Here is an 18,354-nt window from a genome sequence, read left to right on the forward strand (position 1 = left end):
ATGTGTCACAAGTTAACCTGCTGTGCCATTCAACTGGCTAACACAAACTAGGCCATTTCACAGCGCAGGTCTCCTATAGTAGCACCACTGGGATGAAGGGGGATGATTATACAAAGCTAAAGCAGTAAAGCAAAAACAGTGCAGCTAACACAGAAATGTAATTAATCATACGAACAACTCTTAAACAAACTGCTTATCTGGGTCATGGTGAGGATTTCCTATTTGACCCAGCAGAGTACGTACTGAACCACGGCTACAAGCATCATCAGTCACTAACTCAGCGGCTAAGTCTGACTGCGTGTACTTGTAGGTGTGAGGGACCACATGCATTTGCACACATCGCTGGCTGCTTCATTGGTTCCCCAGTAGTCTCTACCCCAGTTGAAACAAAGTATGACGTGTTCTTGAGGACCTATTAATCATCACACATGGAGCATAATATCTCCAAGCAGCTGGGGCAGACTTAGGGGCAGCATGAGTGAGCCTATCTCCCATCTGCCCATTCCCCAGACTGATCCTGTCAGAGACGTACACGCCAGCCTTGCTTCTGAAAGTGTGAGGAATTAGTACACTGTACTACGTACATGCAAATCTGGTGGGCCCTGAATGTACTATAAAACTGAACATTAAAGTCCTCGATATAACCAGCACCTTTTTATTTCCAATGGTACAGCCAAAATCAAAAGCTAATTTATCCTAATAACAAATATTGTTTGTGCCTGATTTAGCTGATGCCTCTATCCTACAGAGCTCCACAATCATCCAAAAACAATTAAAAACATATTAAAAAGCCATATTTCTGTTCTAGGTGATCTAATCGGTCATTATAACAAAACACGGGCAGTGTAGTGTATTCTGGAAAAACTGCACAACTGCATTTTTGATCTCTGGAGGGAAGCTCATCTGAAGACATCAGTTCTGTTTAGCGTCTGTAAGATGATGAATACATTTTTTTAGCGCTTCAAACCCCCAAAATGAGCCTTTATTATCAGAATTTTTTGATAACATTTAGGAAGTCTAGAAGGGCTGTATGATTCAATTATTGTACCCTATTCATGTGTGTGGAGAGCCAACGAGAACTCAGCCAGAACTATGGCAGATCACTGTATGTGAAAAAGGGTCGAGATTGGTCAACAGCTGATATAATCAGCAATGCAGCAAAAACCCAAAAAAGACCCCTCTGTCTAAAACAAGCTTCTATTGATGACCAGAAAAAAATGCATCTACGTACGTATGAAAGCTTGGTGATCAGATTTCTACAGCACCCAGACTGGACACAATTGCAGCAACACACAGATGCAATACGGTAAACCGTGCAATACAACGATGTATGCAAAAAAACTTTAAAAAACCCTTCTTTCTACCTAGAAACATAACTCAGCACAGTAAAGCCTGGCAGCTGCTCCTCACAAACTGCTAGATTTACATCCCTTAATGAATCACTGAGTTACAACAATTGACAATTATCCGGCCACGGTGGAATTTCTTCATGCTGTAGCAAAAAAGATTTCTGAAGTCAATATTTCAGCATGAAGATACCAAATTAAAAAGCTAGGATGTTGCACACGTGTGAAAGCATCTATATTCATAGCTGCTTTTCCCAACTGTGATTCATCTACAACAGCAGTGATGGAGGGATAGAGATGGTAAATCTCTAGGTCAACATTAATATAATGTCAGGAAATATGACGCCGCAACAGTTTTCGCTCACCAACAATCCAGGTGTCCATTAACTGCACAGTCAGCAGCAAAAAATGCACTGGACCAGAAATGTACATGAATCTAAGGGAGTTGGCATTGTCACATTTATTTATTTTTGTTCATTTTTACAACGTATACTGGAGAGCAGCAGATGGAGAGCTGCATGTGTCAAACGTTATAGTTTAGTTTAAAACATGAGCTGGTCCCCTGGCTGCGGGGGGTTATGGACAATCACGAGGACACTCCTTAAGTACAGTGAAGGTGTGATTCTGACCATTTCAGCTTTGTCATCAAAGTGGTGTGAGCTGCAAACCTTTTTTTTTTTTTTAAAGACATCTGATATGAGAGGCTCCATGTCCCTATTTCTTTTGTCCTTGCTGTTAAAACCCCCATTTTACTGCCATCTGTTTGGCTGTCACTGAAAGTCTCTCACTTGAGTGGTGTTTCAGGTCTAAAAATGGGAGATGTTCTGGGTTAAGTGTGTGAATTCCTCAGCCAAGGACACAATGTCACCAGACCAGGTGCTCACTGCAGAATTTGCAGAGCACTTGCATTGAAAATGAGAGGATGCTACACTCTATTTCAAGTAAGTAATCTGTACAGAATATGCACAAATTATGTATCAGGCACATAATCCTGTACAGCGTTACAGATTGAAACACTCATGACTAATAAGGTGTTTTTCAACAGTTTTATACAATTTGAGAGTATGAACCATGCTGCTCACTGACCAATTACCACAGTACACCGGAGGTTACTGAACTGCTGAGTGACTTGAAGCTCCATACCAGTTTTTAATTTGGACCTTTTAAAGTAACAGCTGTGTCCAATGTACTGACAGAGTGAATTATTCCCGTGGAGCACCTCAAGTTGCCTCCAATTGCTTTTATATCTCAGTGGATGTTGATACATCCACTTGACCAGCACACTGCATCATATTAACTCACTTCAGAGGTAATTAGTGGTACAACTACCGGAGCTGAGCAGGATACGTAGCTGGCTTTTAGAGTGGATCCAATGCAAGCTGAATTTCTATGGATTTTAAAAACATCCTTTCATTGATCTTTCTCGGTTGTGCAAATATTCAAAACACATGCAGGTCTCCATAGTGCGGGAGCAATTGTGATAAAATCAGGTTACTGCATATGGTGAGCACAAGCTGAATCACACTGCGATCAAGGAGAGCCAGTGGTGAGCGGACAGATTGTGGTGCAGTGAGTGTCAGGGAGCAGAGCTTTTTTTCAGTAACGTCACAGGTTGCTTGATCAGCCTACTGTTTGGAGATGCAGAGCCTGACAGTAAGTCCACCAAGAGGACCAGCAGGCAGCAAGATCCCCTGCCAGCTGATGAAAAATGAGGGCAGTCGCTATGTTGATCAAAACTCAGAAAACAAAACCATCAAGACAGTATGACAGGGAACTGAAAAAGAAATGTGTGCTTGTGCAATTGTACAACAAAAACATTTTATAATATAATGTACACCCATCTAAAATATTCTTGGGGATTACAATCCCCTTCATTCTGACACAATAACATCCAGGTGACAGAACATGTGCTTATTCAGCTAAGCTTAATTTAGTTTCAGATGCTATTCCTACTCACTACATCAGCTTCACTACTTCCACCAGGCTGTTGTACTTTCCTCTGTCCCACAAAACAGATTTCAATGAAGGGTTAAAGAGAGCGGTGAAAATCATCAGTGATGCCTGGACACCAGCAGACTCTGCATTAGATGACGGCTGTTTAGACTGCACTGCAGTCTGCCAGTGCAGGAGATGAGGCTGGTGGACTGGATGTGTGCTGCTGCTGTAGTCAGGCTGAATGAGGGTCTGTAGTCAACAACATTCGGAAAAAGCCTGGCAGGCATGCTACACTGGGACAGCTAGAGTCACTGTTAGCTCCACTAACTGCTCGTCTCCTCTATTGACATAGTGTTGGGTAATGCCACCGTGTCCTGCTGTTACTGAAAGATTTATGCATAACGCAACACTCATGGTGGTAATCAAAGGCTCTGAGGCAATGAGGCTGGACGGGGTGAGGAATTACACATCAGGATCAGACAAAGGCTTTGGCAGTAATCTTCACTCTCCAATCCCATTTCCATTTGCAGCTAGTCTGCCATAGCAACAAGATTTATGGATCAATTTACAGTGGCAAGGACCTAACATCACATTATGTCTGTGACACACATAAAAAAACTGTGTTGAAATTCCCTCCACCAACAGAGGTTTAATAAGAGCTCTAAAAAGATTGAAAGACACTGTTACAATGCCTCAATTTGAAGTCTGTACCTCCTGTCAGACAGATTCTGAAATATGTTCTGAGATTGACTGCTGAGAATCAGCTTCATAGGGCCTGTGCTAGAAGAGCGCCAGATGTAACAACTCGGCCTGGGGTGATAAAGCTTCAGGGGAAAGTCACAAAGGCAGTTCATCGACTTCTATTTCACAATTTGGGAGGAGACTAAATTGCACTCTTATCTCCTGTGGCTCACTTTATCACAAGGTTAGACTGTTCAAGGATTATGTAGGTGGGTGTTTGTGCACGCGTGCACACACATATATTAGTGATAGATCAATTAATTGGTCGGCCAATTAACCTGGCATTTTGAGATAAACAGCACTAGCTGAAGCTTGCGTTTACAAAGCCAATTAAACAAAATGTCAAGGAGACAATTGGCTTTTTTTTTTCATTTAGAAATACTATTTTGGGTTCAAGGGAATAATACATATGTGTTAAATAAATGTTCACTGGGACAAAAAAACAAAGAGACACTGCTGCGTGCTATTGTGTGCACAAACATTATTTAACAAATTTTCATCAGTTGTTAAGTGCACTAAAACTTTATTTTTCATTCATTAAGGTTTTTTAATTTAAATTAGTTTTTTTTGATTACTCAGGAACATTCATTTAGTTGATACATTTTTGTATTTTAATCAGTGCACAGCAGAAAATACAAATCTACTTGAGCAAATAGCGTTTAATATATGTTGATTTAACTTCGACATCAATTTTAACTGATTTGGAGAATATGACAACTTTGACGACTGGGATGCAGCTGAAGAAAGAACAACTGACAGGGGAGGAAAAGGGAGAAATGGCAGAAATGGGCAGTTAATACACTGAGACTAAAATGAATGGACTCCAACTTCTAAAGCTACAACAATGATGCTTTCAATGAGACCCTGTCAAAATTTAATGCTGCTATCTAGTCCACCGAGACAAGGGTGGGGAGTACAGCCTTGCCAGGAGTCTGAGGACCGGTATTAATTATCATTTCACGGAATTCCATGTCACGACTGACAGATTCAAGGCCAGCAATGCAGTGTTTAAAGCCATAATTAAATGCTACAGGAAAAGCATTAAATGTACCAGATACCAGGTACTGGCTGGATAGCTAGATAGTCCTGTCGTTAAACACAGCACCTGTTATCAACCGTACGTAGTGTTATTGACTTTCGAACTTTCTAGCGTAAGGTTAGCTTTCTGGTTCGCAGCAGAGCAGACTGGAAATATCTCCTGTTGCAAAGTTATATGAGGTTTGTCTTATCTACTGGAGTAGTGAAGCATGTTTTGAACCTCAGGGGAAGGTAATGATTGTTCCAGGTATTAATCAAACCCTAAGGTGTGACCATGGAAACTGGGGGATGGCTTGCAAAAACCTTTACATTTTGATTGCAAAAGGCATGAAAATACAAATTAATGGTCTTAATTTTCTCTTTGGTAAGTGACCGTAGTATAAGCAGGTTAATGCTATTCGAGGTGTCCAGTATCAGGAATTAATGGATGATGTGAAGGCCAGCGTGTTGGACAGTTACCTCTGTGGAGTCCAATATATGTAAGGGGCATTACAGTACATACTGTATGGAAAATCAAGACATTCAGAAAGTCAAGAAGTCAAGAAATTTAAGCACATAAAACACAAAACTGGAATATTAATCATACAGTGCAGCGCTGTCGTCACTCCCTCCACAGTAAAACTTTGAATAAAACTTTCTTCACTTTCTCCAGTTTCCACAGCCCCACTTCCCAGAGTTTCTCAGCTCGTCTCCGTAAACACATCGAGTACAGACACATCAATGCGGGCGGACACAGGCACCAGTGTCCACAGGCTCCACTGTCCAACACAGGCCTCTTTCATACCGTGGTCAGGCAAACAGCTCGAACACCGCAGGTGCTCTACATGGGTTGGGTCAGAGGGGGCATTGGGAAAGGACTTTTTTTGTTGTTATTGTTGTTTTCACAATGTTTTGCTGATTCACATTTCCAAGACCTGGAGAGACTGAAGTTTTGGGAGATTTCACTTCTGTCAGAGCTATGCTGGGCTTAGATCCAGCGTCAGATAAACAAAAAAAGAGGAAACAGAAATGTAAAAAATTCAGCATAATGACGTGGCTCAGCAGAGTAGGCGCAGTCTGTAAGTCTGAATGCTATGCTGTATGTTCATTCATATTTGATGAAAGCACTGGCTTCTGCCTATCCATAGAGGAAAGCAACATCAGTAACATGGCTTTGGGACTCCTGCGTTTTCCTCTAGTCTGTATTTTAAAAATTAGTAGTGCTCAGGTTTCTCCTGCGACATAAGTGCTGAAACAGAGCTGCTTGGATGGATCACTGCCATTAAGATAAAGGGGCCACTGAAGCTGTGATAGGATAAGGGACTGGGAGGAGGTCATAGGGTAGACTGTAGGGCAGAGATTCACTGTCAAGGTCTCACAGTTGAATCGGAAAAACACACGCACAAATTGAGATGAATTGAGAGGGACATGGGGGGCAGAAAATTACTGGCAAGGTTTCACTTGAGTCAGGCAACACTCCCACATCCCACTAACCCTCACACACACGCACACGCACACGCACACGCACACACACACACACACACACACACACACACACACACACACACACACACACACACACACACGACAAACACATTCACTATTGGGAACAGCATCATGATCACACAAGTCTCCCACACTCCCCAGAAAAGGAAAAAAAAGATTTGGAGCCTATCTCTGAAATAATCAAAGCAGTTAAAAAGCTCCAGATGGCTCCCCTTTTTATAATATTAAAATGTGTAGAGATAATACACGCAAACACTCTCCATCTAGCCTCATAACTCTCTTTTCTGTGCCTTTCTTCTATTGCCCTTCAGTTTCCAAAAAAAAAATCTTTCCTGCCTTGCTCTTATTTTCCCTCTCTGGAGAACAGTACAACCTTTAAAGTGCTTGTCTCCTTACTGAGACAAGACAACAACATCCAGATCTCTGGTTTTGGTTTTCTGAGCAGAATCCCTCGGGATCCTCTCAACTATTAGCAGATGGTCGAGGACTGAGTACTTGGCATATCTGGTTTGGTAGCCCACTGGGTTAACTCCTATCAGTGCATGAACAGTGCATATGTACAGTGTTTACTGTACATATTTTCAGAGGGAGGCAAAGACACATTGCTAGCTGACATCCCCTAAAATGCCGAGAATAGTGGGATGCGGGCTGGGATTCGACCCCCAGGAGGCGAGTTAGCATCTGAGAGTGTCAGCTGCTGACAGCTAGCCTGCTGCTCGGAGCAGAGAAGTAGCAGTATTGTGGCTGGGGCTTTGTGACCTTGGTTACTTCTGTGGAAGCCTCCAGGCATGTCAGTGTTCCTGTGAAACGAGACTCACTGCTGCTACTGTAGATCAGTGACAGGCTCAACCAGCTTTGGCCTGGATTTATAAAGACTTAAACATAAGAGGACAGGCCACATCTTGATATCCAAATATGCAATATTGGCACTAAGGTGAAGAAAAACACTTGCACGCCTAAACAACTCAGATCAGTGTCAAAGTCACTAAAACCCTGATGTATCTAAGCAAACCTGCAAGGTGCAATGCAAGGACCTCAATTGTGCAAATAAAAGCATGTTTACAACACCAGAACACCATGTCTCTTTTGTTCTTAGGATAATGATTCATTTGTTTCGATAAAGCTAGCTGCATCGGTTAGCACATTAGACCTATCAAAAGTCACTTCGAGTCTCCCTGTGCACCCGAGACTCAAAACCTACGTGCCTAGCATTAATGTAGCTCTGCATCTCTCACTCATTTTCCAGTGCATCTTTGGGTTGTTTTTCATAAATCACTGACAATGTCACTTAGCCTTCTAGTCACAAACCAACACTGACTATATTTGTACTGCAAATTGGAAATTTAAAGTCCCCTTGCCGTCGCCTAGACAGCCTCGTCGCAACTAAATGTCCCATTTTCACAGACCTGAACAAAAAACCATCCAGTGCTTGCCACTGTACAGAAGTGAATCTCTGAAATTATTTACTGACTCACCCTATCATTAGTGTGAATAATATACTTCAAACTTTCACTCACTGACACTGCGATCTCTTGAGAAAAGACACATGAAATTAGTAGCAAAGGAACATAACCTTGTTAAAAATAATGAGCAGAAATGCCATAAAGACTAATAAAATGTGTACAAGCACCATGGAGTGAGTATCAGTCTTAATTTGAGATGAGTATTTGCAGAGGACAGTGACACTTAAAAAGCCCATAACAGCACTTAGTCTTGGGTGCGAAATGGGCCATTCGAGCCACAACCTTCTCTGACTGCAATTTCACAGGAAGAGGCTGTGAATGTTTGATTCTAAACCACGGCTCTCAGCTTTCTGTCAAGACTCTGCATTGACTCAGTATAAAAATGCAGCGTTTAGGGAAGCTGCCCATGCGAGAAATTTGTTAATTAACAGTGTGCCCGACTCAACACTTTCTGTGGTGAATGGAACTCATATCTAAATTGTTACTTACAAACCTGTCACAGAATGATTATGAGCTATTTTTCTACTTTTCTGACTGAGCGAACATTTCAGCAGTACAGTATAAGCCCACTGAACACTTGCTACATAGTTAGAAACATTATATAATATACTAGCCACAAGAGTACACTTGAATCTGGGATGTAGAGCAAGTGGGGAACTGCTGAACGTGAATGATGGGATGGCAAGCAGTTCGACCAGCGGCTCAAACAAGGCTCACTTATGCTTCGTCAAGTGTTTTTGCTGCTTTATATGAGGGTACGTGCAATTTATGTTCACTGAAAGAATAGAAGCTATCCCACTTACTGATCTGGAAACAATATACTGGACAGAATCATCCACTTTATCTTTTGAAATTGAGAGAAATAAACCACTATAGGAAGCCAAAAATGCTGGGTACGTTACCAGCAACAGAAAATGTGATTTTCTTTACTATGCACTCCACATTTAGTCCACATTTAAACAAATGCAGAGTGTGAAACATTAGTTGCGGGGGAAGAGCATGCCGATATAAAATTTGTCTTTTTGTCTTGTCATTCTCTGCTCAGCTGGGAGTCCAAAATACTCTCAATTGCATTTTTGCCAAGCTAGCTGACGGAACGAAAGCTCCAAGGAGCCAATAATATAAAGCAGCTGACCTAAACACAGGGAGACACCATAACTCCATCACATGCTACACTAGCTAGGTTGTTGGATGCTGTTAGGGCAAAATTATGTTCCTTAATTAAACTGTCTCACTATATTCCATGCAATTCTCTGGAGAGAAGCACTTGAGTCGAAGCAAAAGAAGACAATGTAAGTCCATGTATATATTAGCCCCTGTAATGGTGCACATTCACTATACCTAATTAATGTATATAATAATAATGATACACAGGCTCTTTTTTGTGTTTTAGTCCAAACCTGCACTAAGCTGTTTACTTACAACACTTAACACGTAATCTCTAATGTACGATTTATGTTACACTGTAAAGTACCATCTTGAACTTTTGAAAAGGAAGTGATGGGGTAGGAAGGCTCTGATGGTGAGCTGCATGTCTGCAGAGAGCAGCAAGAAGCAACTACAGCTGTCAGGCTGCAGTCGTGATTGGCAGAGTGCTGTAGTCATGAGGTCTGTTGGGCGCACGGGGTCAGCATGTAGGGAAAAAACAGGAAGACACAGCGGCTTTTCCCATCAAAAGTCGTCAGCAGGAGACTTGAAAATGCCCATGCCACTCTAACACTGTACAGCTACAGTATGTAAGGATCAAGCCTCCCTGATATTTGCTGGAATCTTTTACATCAGACAGGGATGATATGATGCTTTTGTAACCGATAATGATGTAAGACTTTGCTGACACTGACAACCGTGGTACAAGAATGTTAAAGTTATATTGTTATGAGATTTGCTTGTTAATATGAGATATGGATCTTGGATTGGATACGACTGAAGTTACTCCTTAACAACAGCCCAAAAAAAGCATTTAATATCTGAAATGACATTTTATTGTCTGTGGAGCTTTTTTTGATAATGTTTTTGTTAAAAAATGTTTAATTGAAAGCAACCATTATTTGCTCTGACAGTGTGATAAATAGCTTAGCCTGGGCTTCAATGCCACATTAGTTTCAGTGATAGTCTTACACAGTCGTAGGCTGAGAGTAGCTCTACAGTGACACAAGAATACCATTGTGCAACAAGCAGTTAATACTCATTTTTCAATGATTCAATAGAAGATTACTGAATATAGAACAAAATATTTTAGCTGTTCAACTATTAAGACTGGCATCAAACCTAGAAAAGCCATCCGTGTGATGAAAATCACCAGCGTTAGTGACTCTTTGTTTCAGAGGAAGGACACTGCGTGGCATCTGGTGATAATAAAGGATTATATTGCTGTGATAAACAACATGATTACTACCGCAGGCTAATGGACAGAAAATCTGCCCATGGATTAAATATATCCATAATGCCACTTGGAGACAATAAATCCTTTGTTATCAACACTGCTCCTCACTAACTGCACTACCTGGACTGCAGTTGTTTCACTGTTGTAATTATCCTCCATGTGGGCGAGAAGAGGAGGAAAGTGGAGATAAGACTCATTGTGTCTCTCAACGTGAGCACTTCTGTTTTTACACATATAAACAATACAAGGCACACAACTAGCAGTCAACTATGGCTATTTTTTTTACAGAAAAATCTATGGCATTTAGCTGATGTCAGCCTTTAAATGGACAACTGACAACGTCCGTTCAGCTGAGGGTCCTGCAACTCTTTTGATTGTCAATTAATCGTTTAAATCTTTCAGCCAAAAATACCGAATTCATAAAATGTGTATATAATATTCTAAAGCTAATTCTAATTCCTCAGTTTGGACGACTGACGTTAGCTTTCCGCTTTTCTTTGTCTTGCACTGACTATCTTCGGGTTTTGGACTGGTGTTGGAACAAAACAAAGCGGTATGATGGCATCATCCTCGGCTTTGGGAGATAGTGATGGGCATTTTTTTTAAACAATACTCTGACGATTATGGTCGTCGACTGCAGCTCTAACGAAGACAACGTCAACGCTAATGTTATATTCTGTTGTCACAGCGTTACACAGTAGTTAAGCGAGCTAATGAGGAGAAATATCTCTGCGTGTAACGTAACAAAGGCGAAGTGACGCCAAGTGGACGAGCGAAGTGGTAAGACTTATTGTTGAGGACAGGCGCCTGTCGTGAAGACTTTTCCACCAGGTAAACAATGATTTTGATGTGATATCTTTGGACATAACCGGGTAACGCCGTGAATATGTATAATTCACGAGGCAGACTGAAGAAACACACGATGAGGGACGTTCGGCTAACGTTACTTATCCCAACGTAAAAAAAAAAAAAACGTTTAAAACGTTATCCTACCGTTACTGCGTATTTCATATCAACCGTTAAATAGCCTCTAAATAGTTAGCAACTGACAATGTAAGCTAGCTATCGTCCCTGTAAATCACAGCAAGGGGTCAAACATCATTCGCGCTAAAGAAGATACCGATATATCCCGCTGTCATAACGTTGCACACTACAGAGGAAAAATATCTTGGCGTTTACAACAAAGACGAACCGACTCACCATAGTACGAGGAGGGGATGTCCGTCTTTCTAGCCATGGCACTTACGACAGATGCAGCACCGTCGTCTTGGTTTTGGAGACCGCATATGAGAGTCGAGGTGAACCGCAGTTATTTTAGTGCCTTTCGACGGTCCCGTCGAGGAATAAACACGGGAACCTGGAGAGGTCTTGGGCTCTTGGAGGATGCTTCGGCCACGCAGCTGAGCGTCAGTCGTGTTTACAGCGCGACGTCATTAATTATTCCAAAACGGTCTTAAAGGGGACGTCGCGCGCCGCCGCCGCTGCTACTGCTGCTGCTTCTCCTCTGTGTCCTGTTCCTCCTTTGTTAGGATACGATTCAAGGCACAAACCCACATCGTTTTGTTCAGTTTTTTCAGCAGACATGAACATGTGTGGGATTTATAAAAAACAATGCAAACGAACAGAGGGGCTTGTGCACTGTCTGTGGCTGCAAGATGAGCGGTGATGTCCAGGTTTTTGGTTGATTAATAATACAGCCAATGTTGCAGGTATTATTTTTAGGTGACAGCTCTGTCCACTCTGTGGCATCCGATGGAGAAACACCGACCTCAGCTGGGTTTTCCGTGACATTGCAAATACTTGTTCTCTCTGCAACCCCTCCTTCACTTGAGCAGAGGCATTCATGTCTGTTTGTCTCTTTATATGCTGCTCGGGGGTGCATATCCGTAGCAAGCATGACAAGGGATAGTGTCAGACCTGTCAAGGCATAAGCCTCAGGTGCAAGTGGAGTCATCATGTATTAATATTGAAGCCACAGGCAATCTGTTCGTCTGAAGCTGGATGGAGCAATGCCAGAATCACATATTATCACCAAATCTCAAGAACTATAATGATAATGATAAAGTTGTAACTTCTCTCACCCCAAAACATGCAGGCAGAGATGTAATGTAAACAGTGCATCGCATTTTACAAGCTATATGCATTGCAGATAAAATATTGTTCTGCATGAATTGCAGTGGAGTAAATGTAGTGAGTCCTGGAAAGCAAAAACACTTAGCCTTCCATATCTGCACTCCCACGCAGACAGAGATTGATCATGGGTTTTGAGAGTCCACTATAGTGACTATGACCAGGAAGTGGCAGCAGAGACTGGAAATCATGTACAGTGACTGACTGATCCAAGAGCTGCAGGGTGAGATTTTCATACAATATTAACAAAGTGAGATCGAGAACGAAACATGTTTCATCTGTGACAGCTGCAGCCAGAGGGATTCAACCTGGGTGTTGCCTCAATGATAAGTGCACATCGGCAAACATTTTCCTTTTTTAATGACAGAATATCTAAAATGTTAATATTTCATGCACTTAATATAAGATTGGATTAGAAATGGGTCAGGTGATTTGTATCACACACTGACATCTAAAAAGAGATGTCTCTCTCAGCGCTCTGTGGATGAAAGTAATGAGAGCTCAGGTTGCTAAAGGCCAGTCATTAAGAAGGGATTGACTTCCCTTGGGACAGATCATATGTTGATGTGGGAGAATCACTGTAGCACACAGAGAGAATTAGGATCACATTATTGCCAAGTGCAGGACAGCTAATGTGGAACAATTTGAATTACAGTATTAGAGTGGTTAGAAGAAATTCAAAGGATTGTTTCTCAGTCCTGTGATTTTCAGGGAATTTCTAATGCATCTTTAACACTTCTGTTTATCGATGTTTGAAGCAGTTGGTTTTGATGCTATAAATAGATTGATACCACAGCCAGATGGACCCTGGATTTTTATAGCTCAGTTGGAAACTGAGTGCTATTGTGTGCATTCCTGCATTGTTAGAAGTGAATAGTGTTGGTGTATTATGTCTTTGCAATAATTAGTAAGTTAAGGAGGTTGATAGAGTTTGGAAATTTGTTTTCCATCTACCTATGTTCCTTTTTCAGCTAATGTTCATTTTCTTAATGAACAGGTCTGAATACAGCATTGTGTTATCACATGTGACAAGGTCAAGCAATCCTGCAAGAACTGAACAAGGACAATGACATTTCATAGGTGATTTTTTTCCCCTCTCTAAGAATAATTGTATTTTCCAGAGTTGCCAGCCCATCTGCTTGTCATTCAGTGAAAATGATGGATGCTAACAGCTTGCTAATTACATAACCAAGAGGGTGCACCACAGATACAGTCACATTTTGTGCTTGGTTTGCTTTGCAGCCTTTTTCCACTTTCTGAAACAAAAGGTAATTTATTCCTCTCTGGCAGTTGTCCATTTGCTGTTTGGATAGTGAGGGTTTTTTTCACAATCAGAGGCAGAAGGAGATGCTCTCAACACAATCACCCTTTTTCTTATTCATTGAGTGGTTACTATTGCTGCAGATGCGATCAACCCTGCTGACTCCTAAAAATTGAAATCCCCCAAGTTCCACCATAAAGGAGGTGATTTAGTAAGCGTGTACAGCAGTAGCATCACTGCATAAATGAGCAACAGAGATATAGAGTGCGCTAGGTGATTGGAAGTCTTGTTTTTTTTTTGTTTTTTTTTTCAATCAATTGGATAAACTCAATTTTGAGAAACATATATTGCACCCTGGGAACAGGAAATTCCATCTGTGGTTGGTAGGGCTGCCAGGCGATGAGTCAATGATTTGTCTGTAAATGGAGACAATTTGCAAAGAGAATGAACGTGTTTTATCTCTTGGGCCTGAAAATGCAGGACATAAAACTTGAGTCTATCCCCCGGTGCTCTCTTTTTAAACTTGTGTCACAGCTGAAGTGCACAGTATTTGTCTGGACTGGAGACTACAATAATATTTCACCACACTGCCACCTCCACCTTTGTTTTCTACAGGTGCATTAGTGAGATTTATATTGGTATTGCAGTTAGATTTATACAGACTCTCCCCCCTTTCATATGTCAAATTACTGCTCTCTCTTGCTTATATAAGCAGTCTGTTAGAGTATATTACATTGAAATAATCACAGTATAAGAGTCAGCTGAACCAAACCTCCACTGTCACTGAGCATCTGATAGCATGGTATAACATATACTGTACCACAGTAACAGCACTTTAACATGAACAGATTTGGGGATGTGCTCAAAATCCCTTGCCTTTCAGTATTAGTTTAGTTTCTTAGTTAAGACACCCAGAGACACCTACTCTTCAAGTTGGGGACATTATAATGAATAAAACAAACAGCTTTTGGCACAGGAAACAGGTGCAAACAGCACATTTCACACATGTATTGTATTTGGCTCAGCATAGGCAGACAGCTGTCTGGCACCTCACTGGATAGGAGGATCGAGTTAATTAAAAAAGGTTGTGTTCTGCAGACAGTTTTCTTGCCTATGTGTGTGTGCTGTGTGTGTTCCCCTGGAGTTGTGTTTTGAGATGCATTTGAGACCTCAGGGACACCTCTAATCAAAACACACAGACTGCGAGCCAGCTAATCCTCTGAATTCACAATGACGGGGTGCATTATGAGGCACTGCTCCACAGTGATACAGATAATTTGGTCATTAAAATTATTCTACCGATGATATGGCCATATGGCGTCAAAGAAAACAGGGAAGAGGCAGAAAAATGGGAATGTTACATACTGCATATCTTTTGGAAATAATCAGTATAGCTGTAATGTTTCCAACATCATGGTTTTATATGAAGATGTATGCTAACACTAATATAAACAGGGAACTGTGAGTCATTAGATGTTAGTCCATTTGTTTCTCAGCTATTCTACAACACTTCAGACTGGCTTTATGTTACCAAAAGAAGTGTTATCTACATTTTAGCAGCCTCACACCTGTCTCTCCTCTTATATGTAGTACTGAATTTAAAACTGTATCTTCAAAGCAAAAACAAATGACCTGCCTCTATAATGGGCTCTATTTCAGAGTTGTTGTCCTCTGAAGCTTGGGTCAGTAGATGCCGGGTTTAACTGTTACAAAGGCTGAGTTAAAGACCAAATGCAAATGAGCTTAAAGGTGGACACAGGCAGATTGACAGCCAGTATATGTGCTGCAGGGCTGATGAGGGAATGAGGTGAACCTCAGGTGTGCCAAAAACTGCAGTTCCTCACATGGCCACTTGAAGCTGGCTCCAAAAGCAAGTCAATCCCCATAGACCCCCATATTAAAATGCCCAACGTTACAGCAGAAATAAGCATGTTCACAGCCTGGTACAAAAAAACAGTTGTGGTCTATACCCTGTTCATGACAACTGTACAGGGGTTGAATTTTTATGTCACTAACTCGTTTAAATTAAGGCTTAAAATCATGCATAATTATGGGCATGATCAGCTCCACCCACGCTCCACCTCTTTGTCCATCTTTGGATTAGCTGCGAGGTTGGCACTGCCAAGATGGAGACGACTGAAGTTGCTGTCATTTAGCTTCACAATGGCCCTTCATAAACCTGTGTGACGTCATGGAGACTATGTCCACGTTTTACACACTCTGTGGTAAAATGTGAATAAAAGGAAAAAAGGGCGTCTGTTGGACAAGTACAATACGGCCCAGTCAGCAGAATAAAATGTTGGCATTGATTGTATATTTCTGTAGACTGCAGATACATTAAAAAAAAACATTTTTTGTGCCTAAACCTAACATAAAATTGCAAATTGCAATGTAATTTTTCAACACATTTATTCTGTCAATTGAGTTGTATAGTAACAGTGGTCAGAGTTGTAGAAGTGGGAGGTGGCTGGAGGGAGCGACAGAGAGTGCATATGTGTTTTTATTCGCTTGTATTGAAGCACTACTTACTTGCCTTGAGACAAACATTCATTATTTTTACTCAACTAACTTTCTTTTATGATTATATGTAATGTATTCCTGATGTGTTTGTGCTACTGGGCACTGGTTGCAAACCTTTTTTTGGCTTGTGACCCTGTACAACCAAAAGAGCGCAGCCTTCTCGAGACCCCTCGTCACATGCCCGGGAGCTGAGAGAAGTTCAACCAAAGAGTGATGTGCCCTTCTTAGATTATTTCATTTTTAATTCTTTTAGACGAAAAACTTTGCAGTGCTTCTCAAAGAAAAAAATAAACCTCAGATAAATAACCATAATTCTCTGTTGCAGAAATCACTGCTCAGACCTCTGACTTTAAGCATTGTTTGGCTCAAGATAATCTAATGTCAACAAAAAATCTAAATTGGGAAGTACTGATGGAATTTAATTTGATTATATCACTGTGGCCTGTTTCATATTAGTTTGTCTTGCTTCATATCCACGTGGTATCATATCACATTGCATGTTATCATACATTGCACTGTGTTGTAATTTGTTGCGTCGACCTGTATCACAGATAAATCACTTTATCTGGCTTTCAGACAGAAAGCTAATTAGTCTAAAAAGACAGTTGTTTTAACTTGAGTAAATCTGGGACAAAAACATAAAAGGGAAGGCATGCTGTTCCTGCTGTAGCTTTTAAGTAGGCTACCCTGATTTTTCTTACAGCATCTGGTCCGACAGTGATATTCTGTTGTTTTTGAGATACATTACTTATCAATTCACAAAAAGCCAACAGATACATTTCAGTTTATGAAGGGAGACTTTCTGAGGAATGACTAGAACAACACATTAGAGAATGAGCACAATGATGCCAGCTCAGAGAGCGTCTATAAAAAGACTCATTTCCTATTTCCGAGCTCCTTCTGACTAGATTTTAGCCTCAAGCAAATCTGTCTCCCATGAGGAGCTTTAGTTGCTCACGTTGCCATGACAAATGAGGAAAAATACTTTCCTGTCCTTAAATGGGATGTCCCAAAATCTCCTTGGATGCCAAAAAAGGTGAGGACCAGTTGTCAGTATGGCTTATAGCCCCAACATCCTTTGAAGAACAATAGTAATCTTATCAAAACTAAGATAAGGCAACAAAATAAAATTTTTTCTCAACATCTTAAGCACATTTCATGACACTCTTCTACAGTTCAGAAAACATTAAATGCTGTTCACTGTCAAGCACAAGACCTCATCTGACCTACAAAAGGCTGTCACTCACTCAAAATATTTAAATCATGTTGACATTTGAGAAAAAGTACCATCAGCCTGTGAATCACTGCTATCAAAATGAAATTTCCATTTATCACTGTGCAACTCAGAAACTGTCAACATGAGAGAGAATTCATTGGATTTATGTTTCTGTATTTGATTTCTTTTTCAGACATTTCTCTCTGTCAGTAAGCATTTGTACAGTGGGCACATTACACCAACGTTATGTTGACAAATATTCAAAGCGGGAAATATTTAATGGAAGCTGTGGTAGCATTGCACAGTAAATAAAAATGTTTCTCACCTTGCATCTGATAGCTGTTAACCACAGGCAACATTCATTCCTTCCAGCAGAGATGTATGTTCATGTGGAGGATGATGATTATTCACCTACTGTCTCCATGAAGAACAGAAATCCTCAGCTGGACTTACAAATGGGGAAACTGATTAACACATCTGAAGATAATACCTGTCATTAGAAAAAATGTTTTACCTGTTTTGATCATCACCGCTGAATACAGAACGGGGCCATTTGAAAATAATTGTGATTCTGACTCAAACCCATATACTGTTGTGAGAAAATGAGCTGTTTCACACAATGTGTTGACAATGATGACTGTTATTTGATCTGTGCCAAGAAAAAACTTTGAGGGAAAACTATATTAAACTGATATCGGGATTGCAGCAGTACACCGCTTCACAATATACCACGGTATGAAAATTGATGGTTATCAAATCATGCACATTCGCTTATTTCATGCTATTTATTTCTACCATAATAATGTGAATCCCCTTCTGTTTTTATTCATTAAAGG

At 40.8% G+C, this 18,354-nt stretch overlaps 1 protein-coding gene across 3 annotated transcripts in view; it reads right to left on the reverse strand.

Moving 5' to 3' along the window:
* Positions 1 to 11,820, reverse strand: part of slc44a5b (solute carrier family 44 member 5b) — a 30,624-nt gene extending 18,804 nt beyond the window's left edge. For all 3 annotated transcript variants that reach the window (XM_070960661.1, XM_070960664.1, XM_070960663.1), the window contains exon 1: positions 11,592 to 11,820. In XM_070960661.1, the coding sequence (XP_070816762.1) occupies positions 11,592 to 11,628 (37 nt within the window). In that variant the 5' untranslated portion in view covers positions 11,629 to 11,820. The remainder of the gene's footprint in view (positions 1 to 11,591) is intronic.
* Positions 11,821 to 18,354: the final 6,534 nt, after the last annotated feature.

This window comes from Chaetodon trifascialis, chromosome 4, assembly GCF_039877785.1.
Source record: "Chaetodon trifascialis isolate fChaTrf1 chromosome 4, fChaTrf1.hap1, whole genome shotgun sequence".
NCBI classification, from domain to species: domain Eukaryota; kingdom Metazoa; phylum Chordata; class Actinopteri; order Chaetodontiformes; family Chaetodontidae; genus Chaetodon; species Chaetodon trifascialis.